We start from the raw sequence: 11,465 nt of genomic DNA on the forward strand, positions 1-11,465 counted from the left end.
AGAGAGAGAGAGAGAGAGAATTCATCATGGCTGGAGTGTAGAGCTGATATTTAATACTGATACTTTGATATTTACCCTCAATCGATGGAGCCTGGTCCTGGGCGGAGTACAGCATCTCCTTAAAAGCCTGTGGAAGCAAGAGAAAAAAAAAAACACCATGAGACACGATTTCCAGCGTTCACGTTACACACCAGCAGGTGGGCTGAGGAATACGGGAACCGAGCCACGAGAGTTCAATTCACTGTGAGGAGACGAGGAACTGTCTAGCTAGACAGAAGGAGAGGAAATGGAAGATAATAACAGTGTTTCATCGCATTTCCATTTGCCCAATGAGACATAACAGTCATCCAGAAATCCACACCGAAATAGATACGTTAAAATAACCCAAGAGCTGGAACAAGTACATTGTGTTAAATAATAATGTTACTCTAATGAACTCGGCTAGAGAGGCCAGTGTGTCCATTTTATTCATGAGGATGTTCCACATACTCTCAGTGTTAAAATCATAAAATTTTAAGATTGAACTAAAAAGTCTTAAAAGACATTTCTACGATAAATTATATGTCTTACGATATACTGGTTTGCTGTTGTGTTGCATTTAAAACAAACTGTAAAATAAAAGCTAAGTTTGCTGATAGTTTTATTTAATGACTAGAAATAGAAGAAGTTATTTAACATTGAAATTAAGGGGAAAATAAACAATTTAAAAATTTTTAAAATATTTTAAGAAACACTTACAGGCCAAATTTTTAACATTGATCAAAAGAGATTTGAACTGTTATAAAACATTAAAAATGTTGAAAAAAAAAAGATATAAAAATATAAAGATACCTGCAATAGCTCAGAAATGTGTATTGTGGAAAAAATTGATCACAGTGTCGGTCAACTGATGAAAATTCTCTAACTCTAACTAACTCTAAGACATTAGTTAGTTTAACTGAAAAAAATTGACTTAGTTGCTACACAACTAGCAGGTTAGTTAGAAAGGAGGCTAGTTCAACAATGAAAATACTACACAAACGTTTTTTCACAATTTTACAAATATTGACAACAACAACAAAAAAGTCAATTTTTCTCTACGGCTTGTTTAATGAATTTATGTCTTTTAACCTTAATAACATTCAAAACATTACACTAGCTATCCAAATATTAGCTAACTTAGTTAAACTTAGTTTCAGGTCATTAACAGCAATAGAAATGGGCTGTAATGTTGCTGTAAATATAAATTAAAACTTGGAAAGTTCAAATAAAACACGGTAACATTAACAAACCATGAACATTAAAAATAAACCTTACGTAATATGTTTTTGTTTAACTGTTAACTAAATAGCTCTGCTCTGATTAACGTTTCTATATGAAGTAAGTTAAAGTTACAGCAATGTCCTAAATGTTGGTAACTTACTGAACTGTGGTTTGCGGCTGTAAATATTGGAGCTTGTTTTACAGTTAAAAACAACAAACATGTTCGATCATCGCGGGCTTCAATTAACTTATTAACTAAACGAACTTCGGTTAATGCAGGTGTTGATTATATCGCATATTTGGGTTACTATTTAAAAAAAAAACATCTCTATACACAAGTTTTGGTTACGTATATTTGGTTATTGCTGATGTTTATGGTTTGTTGATGTTAACTAATGTGTTAGATAATGTCAGTTAACAGAATCATGTAATGTGTAAAGCATTAGCTAATGAATCAGCTGATTAAATACAGGAACTTTGGTCTTTCCTGGTCAATATTCAGTTACCAGGACTAATGAATGTTTCCCTTTGTTTGGCAGATTTCTCCAGACTTGAGACCATTTGCACCAAGAAAGAGTGCTTACAAGGACTGATCTTTGGTCCATCTGAAAACACTGGTCTGAGGTTCAAGTCAACTGAATTAGACCTGCAGCAATCAGGCAACGAGTGACTCAATTCCTAGAACTTGTCAAGTTACTTCCTTTTCCAGGTTTCACAGTGTTGGTCACGTTGTGGTCTGCAGATAAAACAATGTTTTTTTTTCCCCCACAATACAGTTCAAAAATGACTGAATCGCACCTGTACGTAACCAAGCCCCTTTAACTGTAAGGCAAGTAAAGAAACACTACTTAACTAAATAATACAGAAAATAATTTATATAAACGAAAGCAAGCATTTGATCCTACTTTGTAAAACATTTCTACACAGCAGAAGTGACGTATAGAATTGCACAATCGATCCAGGGTTCTGAAGGAAATCTGTCTGTGTGAAAAACAAACCTCTGATGAAGTCACATCCAGAATAAACCCAGAACTGATCATGAAACCAGACTGGAGTTTTAAGGCCAATTGTGAAACGCTGTTAATTAGCTTGGGAAACTTCACACTAGTTAGTTATGACTGTAAAAAAAAGAGATTAAAAAAAAAAAAAAAAGGAACTTGACGTTTAGAACTAGCAATTGAGCCAAAACAATCGCCTCAGTCTTGCTCACTAGGACTGTTTGAATGTTTTTGTTTCTGTTTGCACGTTTTTTGTTTCTTATGTTCTATAAAGCTGCTTTGAGACAATGTTCATTGTTAAAAGCACTATACAATAAAATTGAATTGAAAACGATGATATCAACTAAAAAAAATCTGTCAAGAAATATCACTGCTAATTAGCTAGATAGCTATCCCAGCTATCGCTGTTAATTTTGTAAGGTATAAAACAGTGGGGTCATGCTGTTATAGAAAAACAATCAACGATGGAGCGATCTGATGCTGCGTGAGGTGAAGATGATTGTTTTCCTATAACAGGGCATGATAACGTTTTTTATTTCCCAATGATTATGTGATTTGATGAATTAAAGACCTTTTTATCCTTTTTGCCATACTTTTTATCCATTTATAGTTACATTTAACGTGGTATATTGTTGCGAAACAAGTTAGTTCCATTTGTTTCTTCACCAGCCTCTCTGTTTCCATCTTGACGTTATTTTTATGTCTTAATATCACGTATGTCATGATCCCGAGAAACTGAAAATCGTAAAGACGACTTTCACGTGTCTTACTGTTACAACACACCGACACTGGAGACTCTTTCTATAAAAGTTAATCAAATGTTTTCTCTCAGCAAGCTTTTGTATTGTACAATTATATGATTGTTAAATAATGACACATTTTTTTATAATGTTACTATAGAAACGGTAACATTAGGACAAGAGCATTAATATAAACACGTGAATTGGCTTGCTGCCGGAACTACTGTCCAAACATCTGTTACAGAAAATGAATCAACATCTGACCAATCAGAATCGAGAATTCAACAGTGCTATGCTATAGCTAGGGTTATGTGAAGGGAGTTCGTGAATATTTACTGTAGAAATCTGAATATTACTGTTACTATTGTTACTGCTACGTCAAAATAATTGATGAAATATTTCGCTGCAAATCTCGATCTAAAAACTAACTGATCAGAAAGTTCTTCCAGTTTTTTTATCACGCTCCTAACTAGCACATGGTTCATGTTTTTAATGCCAGTGTTAAATATCCAGGACATTAGAAGGGCATGAATTTATCGTCAGTGGTCAATAGTGTATCCATCCACATGCGAAAGGCAACTACATCTCCACGACAAACAATAAATCCGATCATAGATCAGACAACTGCAAACTAAACCTATGTACCTACATATCTATCTGCACCTCACCCTGAGACAACATGCTGATGCGCTTGATTTTCTTATCGGCTCGTTCCTGCACTGCTTGCTTTCTTATCCTCGTATCTTCCGCCGTACGGAACTGGGTCAGAGGTTGACTCTTACTGTGAGCTGGATGAGTGGAGGCAATATTTTGACCTGATTATCCATAATCAATAGCGGCGTCAGAATCCTGCTGAATCGGCCGCGCTCCGCACTGACGCTTGCTCGGAGGAAGTATTGACGTCACGACAAAAAGCAGCAGAGGTTTCGAGATTTAAGAAGAGAGAAGACAGAGTCGTGATTGGGGAATTTATTAAGAGAAATCGGAAAACTTGTTTGCTTTAGTACGTTATTGTTTCTATAGCAACAACTCGAAATTCACGGGAAGAAAATAATCTAAGGATCAACAAACAAACAGAAAGATATAATCGTTGCTTTGGCAAGGGTTTCTCAAAGGACGTGTTTGTTTAACATGTATGGAAGGAGTCTCCAGTTTCAGTGTTTTGTAATAGTAAGTTTTTCTCCACAGGAAAATCTTCTCAATAACAAGACAAGCTCCAACGCAAAAATTTCTCTCTACTTATCAGAAACATTACCTCTGACACTGGAGACTCCTTCCATAATTGTTAAATAAACTTCTCCTTACCATAGCAACGATTATAGCGTTTTTTTGTTTTTTTTTATTTGGAATGCCTGCCATACAATTCCCTGTGTAATTCGTGACAATAGGAAATATAACATATTAAAACAAGTGTGTTAATATAAACCTGTGATTTGCCTCGTAGCCGGAACTAGCGTCAGGACTGCTGACCAATCAGAATCGAGAATTCAACAGGTGTTCCGCATTTATAACCTTCAGGGTTTGTGTTTAATTAAAATGAGTAAAAATAATAATCCACCCATAGGTCAGATTTGGCCTGTTGACAGAAACCAGGGTTCTGCTGATGCCAAGTCTATTTTATTTATATATTTATTTAATTAGTGTGTGTGTGTGTGTGTGTGTGTGTGTGTGTGTGTGTTTTCCGATTTTCCTGCTTGGCTGGGGAACTCTGTAAACCGACACCTTAGTTACAAGTGCAGGGAAGGTCAGCGGGAACATGGGAATGCAGGTTTCTTGTTGCTGTTTGTGATGTTCGCCCACATGTTTCTTATTTTTGCCCTGCACTGACAACGTGTTTATTAGTGTAAGCTTTTATGTAAGAGTTCGCTACAGGTGACAGCTATGTGTCTTTTTTTTCCCTTAAGGAACAACTCCGTGTAAAGAAGAGGAATTGCAAAATGTCTGCATTGCTACGATAACTAGGTGTACAAAATACTGCCATAATCAACACCCACGTTATTGTTATCAAGGACACTTGACCTAAATACGGCACCATTTTTATTCGACAGGACGTTTCTTAGATAGCATCTTTGGTCACCGTTTGTGCTGCTGAGATAAAAGCTACCCCATTCAACAAGGACTATAAAGACCTTCAGCTCATTATTTTGGGGAAGATATTTATGGGAGCGTCGCGAGTATTCTTCTCAGCTTGGTGTAAAAGCACGGTGGTGGTAGCATCATGGTGAATGACGTCTCCTTTTTGAATTGCTGATTTACTGCACATTTGTACTCCAAATATAAGTTATAAAAATAACTGCTATTTAGTATTTAATCAGTAAAAAGTGTGAAAAGTAAAAAGTGGCTAGTGTCTCCTCGCTAAGTTAAAAGGTTAAGTCATTAGTGGTGGTAAAGTTTTAGTTCTTCTGCTGAGAGTGACTCACAGCTACAGGGAAATCGGTTTTTTAATGTGTCACTGGAAAGGTCTGAGTGAGACGGCGCACACAGCAATGACTCACTCGCCTCATTCGTTCATTTCATACATTTAGTCCTGGTTTGTTTAGGAACTGGGAATTTAATAGTCAGTACCTAATATTAACATTTTTATTTCTCACCGCAAAGCAAGCGTTCAGTCATTCATGAAACTCTGCCTTCCTGCGTACCTTTTGTACATCTGGATTATTAAAAACCAATATCAGCTAAACTGTATTTAGTTAGACGAATTTTAGTAAGTTAGTCACTATTTTAGTAGGTCATTTAAGTTAGTCTGTAAAGATAATGACTATTTTAACAGGTCATTTTAGTTAGTCTATAAAGTTAGTCACACTATTAGTAGGTCATTTAAGCTAGTCTGTAAAGTTAATGACTATTTTGGTAAGAAATTTTAGTTAGTCTGTAAAGATAATGACTATTTTAGTAGGTCATTTTAGTTAGTCTGTAAAGTTAATAACTCATTTAGTGGGTCATTTTATACACCATTATTAGTTATTTCCCTGTAACTAGCTCTTCACACCTTAACTTCACATCACTTTTTAGCCTAGATAATCAGGTTTCCAAACAACTAATTAGGTATCCTGGATCTTTCTCTAGCCAGGTGAGTATTAGTTAGTAATGATTTGCTCTCTGCATTAATTGTAAAACAGTTTTCTCTCATATTAATGAGGACGCTACATCAGTATAACCTTCACGGTATAACAATATTCTTCAAATTACACCTACTTCACCGCTACGCAGTCACACCCCTACTACCTGCTTTCCTCTGAGAGAGAGATGACTAATAGGTCAGCAGGCTTAGAGACGGCAATAATCTCATTACCCATAGGCCATTAAACCTGAAGGTGTCTGAGCGCGCTAAAGCTGCCGTGACTGAGCCAGGATCCACCTCCAATTACTCTGCAAGTGCAAAATAATTCAATGTCGCCTTGCATGAAGCATTTTTTTTGAAAGCTTGTGTCAACATGTTGGTGGACGAGCACCGTTCAGGAAGCTGTACCAACACGACAGATGAGGATGTCATCATGAACAATTGGCACAATCTAATCTAACCTGTTAGAGAAGTCGAAACATTGGACATCAGCAAAAACACAGAGGCTCTGTCTTCGGTTCTGAACTAGCATTTAAAATGTACAGCAGTGAAGTCAGGTTGATATGATTTCAGAAAGACCACGCACACGGATTAGCCGTAGTGAAGAGGAAACACACTGGCCTAGTGCCCTAGGAAGGGTAGATTAGGTTAATCTACACGTTGGATTAATCATTACTCATGCATGTGCGTGCTAGACAGATTTCAACCCCAGGAGAGGAGGTACGATTCTTATCCACGATCATGGTGATGGTGTGATCTTCTGGAAACCAGCTAATCTTTTTTTTGGGAAAAAAAAAAAAAAACATTGTGAAGTAAAAATAAAAACATGTTAATTTTAGTTGCACTTTGTCTTCGAGATCCATCCAAATCCCAATCCACGGCACAGGAGGCATCATCAGATGATCATCAAACAACGAAGCTCCATTTAAGTGTAAAGTAACGTTACTTAACGTAAAATGTTTTTGCTGCAAACGTTCACAATAATGATAACGACAAGCTGAATCGTCGTCATGTCGTGGCATGTCATACCACCACAGTGGTATCAGTTCTCAAAAGCTTTTTTTTTAATCGTTACACTGTCAGGAAAATCATCTAGTCAAGTAAATAAAATACCTTTGGAAAGAACCGCTACGGTGCAAAAGTTTGTGCACCCCATCGTTTGTAGGTGGAAACATATAAAATGTACATTTATTATAATTTCTATAACAAAAATATCACAAAAAAAGAGCTTGTCTTACTCTGATGTATAAAATTATTTAATTATTATTTTTTATATACATCTATTGTTATTTAACATTTAACAGTTCCTACTTTATAATTGAGAAATACTTCGTGAGGCCACTTTTTGTGCTTTTTTCCCCCCCAAATTAAATTAGTAAAAGTAATGTAGTTCAGCGCAGTAATAAGAGGCAGACTGTGTGTCTCAGGAAGCCAGATAAGCCGTACAGTGCTGTCGCATCGTTATATTACATTTTTTCCCTGATAAGTCACTTACAGTTGTTTTTTTTTCCCCTTACATTAGGGGTCCAAGCACCGAAGTTGTAGACTGACAGACAGACATGTAGAGTTCATTTCTCCTGTTTAAAAACTTAGGAATTTAGCGTTAATAAAGATTTTAGCGTTAATAAAGATTTTTCACATTCCCACCGTTTACGGCAGCCCCACGACCAAGACATTACCCCCGTCTACCTCGTTCAGCTCTTCCGTATGTTGCTGATTAAGTTGTACGGTGCTGATGTGAACAACTGTACAACACAGCCAAGACGTATATTATGCAGTCACGCCTCAGGTGTATTGTAATGTACATCATTAAATCATGTCACAGTGGTACAACGTCTTACATGTTTCATTAAGTGGTTGTCGAGTTGTTCAGTGGTGTACGCTGCTGCTCAGCCGCTCGGTATTTTTAATTTATGGCCAAGACAGTTTAAGCAGCTCAGAGTTGTACATCCTTGATTAAGACGTTTCTAGTTCATATATAGTTGTACGTTATTAAGGAACCATTCAGTATTGAATTTACGCACGTTTAAGTCGTACAGTGAAGAGTACGTTACTGAATGAGACACGTTTGAGTCGGACGTTAGTGAATAAGACACGTTTAAGTCGTACGTTACTGAATAAGACACGTTTGAGTCGTACAGTGAAAAGTACGTTATGGAATAAGACACGTTTGAGTCGTACAATGAAAAGTACGTTACTGAATAAGACACGTTTAAGTCGTACAGTGAAGAGTACATTACTGAATTAGACACGTTTAAGTCGTACAGTGAAGAGTACATTACTGAATTAGACACGTTTGAGTCGTACGTTACTGAATTAGACACGTTTGAGTCGTACGTTACTGAATTAGACACGTTTGAGTCGTACGTTACTGAATAAGACACGTTTGAGTCGTACGTTACTGAATAAGACACGTTTGAGTCGTACGTTACTGAATAAGACACGTTTGAGTCGTACGTTACTGAATAAGACACGTTTGAGTCGTACGTTACTGAATTAGACACGTTTGAGTCGTACGTTACTGAATTAGACACATTTAAGTCGTACGTTACTGAATAAGACATGTTTAAGTCGTATGTTACTGAATTAGACACGTTTGAGTCGTACGTTACTGAATAAGTCACATTTAAGTCGTACAGTGAAATACGTTACTGAACGAGACACGTTTGAGTCGTACGTTACTGAATAAGACACGTTTGAGTCGTACGTCACTGAACGAGACACGTTTAAGTCGTACGTTACTGAATTAGACACGTTTGAGTCGTACATTACTGAATATGACACGTTTAAGTCGTACGTTACGGAATAAGACACGTTTAAGTCGTACAGTGAAATACGTTACTGAATAAGACACGTTTAAGTCGTACGTTACTGAATATGACACGTTTAAGTCGTACGTTACGGAATAAGACACGTTTAAGTCGTACAGTGAACAACATTACTGAATAAGACACGTTTGAGTCGTACGTTACTGAATAAGACACGTTTGAGTCGTACGTTACTGAATAAGACACGTTTAAGTCGTACGTTACTGAATAAGACACGTTTGAGTCGTACGTTACTGAATATGACACGTTTAAGTCGTATGTTACGGAATAAGACACGTTTAAGTCGTACAGTGAAATACATTACTGAATAAGACATGCTTAAGTCGTACATTACTGAATAAGACATGTTTAAGTCGTACACCGCTGTACATTAGTGAATAAGACACGTTTAAGTCGTACGTTACTGAATAAGACATGTTTGAGTCGTACGTTACTGAATAAGACACGTTTGAGTCGTACGTTACTGAATATGACACGTTTAAGTCGTACGTTACTGAATAAGACACGTTTAAGTCGTACAGTGAAATACATTACTGAATTAGACACGTTTAAGTTGTACGTTACTGAATAAGACACGTTTGAGTCGTACGTTACTGAATAAGACACGTTTGAGTCGTACGTTACTGAATATGACACGTTTAAGTCGTACGTTACTGAATAAGACACATTTAAGTCGTACATTACTGAATAAGACACGTTTGAGTCGTACGTTACTGAATATGACATGTTTAAGTCGTACAGTGAAATACATTACTGAATAAGACATGTTTAAGTCGTACGTTACTGAATATGACATGTTTAAGTCGTACGTTACTGAATAAGACACATTTAAGTCGTACGTTACTGAATAAGACACGTTTAAGTCGTACGTTACTGAATAAGACACATTTAAGTCGTACGTTACTGAATAAGACACATGTAAGTCGTACGTTACTGAATAAGAGATGTTTAAGTCGTACAGCGCTGTACACTGATGTATGCTAGCTACCGTTAGCTAACCTGGATGTATAGCTTAGCTTAAAGCGCTAAGTTGTGTGTTTTCCTCGCTAGCGTTAGCTCGAACTCTCACCTCATACTGGATGTACTGTTTCCTCCACTCCGGAGTGATGTGAGCCGCCAAATGCTCGGTAAATTTCATCCTTGCGATTTATCGACGCTGTCCTTCAGCAAGTCGCTGTCTGAAATCATCGGCGGTTAATTAAAAAAAAAAAAAAAAAAAAAAAAAAAAGAAAAGAAAAAGAAGAAAAGCAGCGCTACGGTCGCTTTCCACAGCCCAGTCCCCGCTCCGCACAACACGCAGCACGGCGCGCGCCACACTCCGACATCTTTTTCTATTTAATTTATTTTAAAATCAAACGAATGTCACCGTCTTTAACTGGAGTGAATCTAATCATTTCCCCGGAGCTCTTCCCATCAGCGAGCCGCTGCACATTGACAATTCCTGTATGTTTTCCGTTCTAAAAAAGCCCCGGCAGCCGCCACGGGCCGCATCCCAAATAGCGCCGGACTCCATATCTAGTGAACTGAGTAGGGCGTAGATGCTGTTGTGTCACGCGCCCGGTGAGGAACCAATCCGAGAGTTAAAAGGCCATTTGGAACGCAGCCGTTGCTGCTGGATTATAAACGTCACAGCGCGTCACATACAAGGGGCGGGGCTGTTTACGAACAGAGCCGGTCCTATATATGTCTATATATATATCTATACAGTATATACATATATATGTTTTTTTAACATTAAGATTATTAACAACAACACAATTAAATTGTATTTTTGTCACAAATAAATAACTTCCCTGCTGAAAAACAATATAAACCCTCATAGAATTTGTATTGGTTTTAATAGTGATAATGGGAATAGTAAAGGTTTTAATGGGAATTGTATTGGTTTTAATGGGAATTGTAATGGTTTTAACGGTTATAATGGGAATTGTATTGGTTTTAATAGTGATAATGGGAATAGTAAAGGTTTTAATGGTTTTAATGGTTATAATGGGAATTGTATTGGTTTTAATAGTGATAATGGGAATAGTAAAGGTTTTAATGGTTTTAATGGTTATAATGGGAATTGTAATGGTTTTAATGGGAATTGTAATGGTTTTAATAGTTATAATGAGAATTGTATTGGTTTTAATAGTGATAATGGGAATAGTAATGGTTTTAATGGGAATTGTAATGGTTGCAATGGGAATTGTAATGGTTTTAATGGGAATTGTATTGGTTTTAATGGTGATAATGGGAATTGTAATGGTTTTAATTCGGAATTGTATTGGTTTTAATGGTGATAATGGGAATTGTAATGGTTTTAATTCGGAATTGTATTGGTTTTAATGGTGATAATGGGAATTGTAATGGTTTTAATAATCATAATGGGAATTGTATTAGTTTTAATGGTTATAATGGGAATTGTATTGGTTTTAATGGAAACTGTAATGGTCCCTGTGGGTCTGTACTGGATATCTGTTGCCTTCTATTGGTGGTGTGTTACGTCTAGTGGATACCATTAAGAACTAATAATGGTTTTAATGCTTAGATGATGGCTTGTAATGGTATTTGTAATGGAAACCATTAGAATTTCAGTGATGGTTTCTATTGTCTT

General features: G+C 36.6%; 1 protein-coding gene across 1 annotated transcript in view; it reads right to left on the reverse strand.

The window, feature by feature from the left end:
- Positions 1-10,356, reverse strand: part of xpr1b (xenotropic and polytropic retrovirus receptor 1b) — a 28,373-nt gene extending 18,017 nt beyond the window's left edge. The window contains exons 1-2 of the mRNA XM_034304044.2: positions 9,939-10,356; positions 76-127 (exon numbers count right to left, since the gene is read on the reverse strand). Coding sequence (XP_034159935.1) covers positions 76-127; positions 9,939-10,007 — 121 coding nt within the window. The 5' untranslated portion in view covers positions 10,008-10,356. The remainder of the gene's footprint in view (positions 1-75; positions 128-9,938) is intronic.
- Between the last annotated feature and the right edge of the window lie 1,109 nt (positions 10,357-11,465).

Source organism: Pangasianodon hypophthalmus, chromosome 4 (genome assembly GCF_027358585.1).
Source record: "Pangasianodon hypophthalmus isolate fPanHyp1 chromosome 4, fPanHyp1.pri, whole genome shotgun sequence".
In the NCBI taxonomy this organism is placed as follows: Eukaryota; Metazoa; Chordata; class Actinopteri; order Siluriformes; family Pangasiidae; genus Pangasianodon; species Pangasianodon hypophthalmus.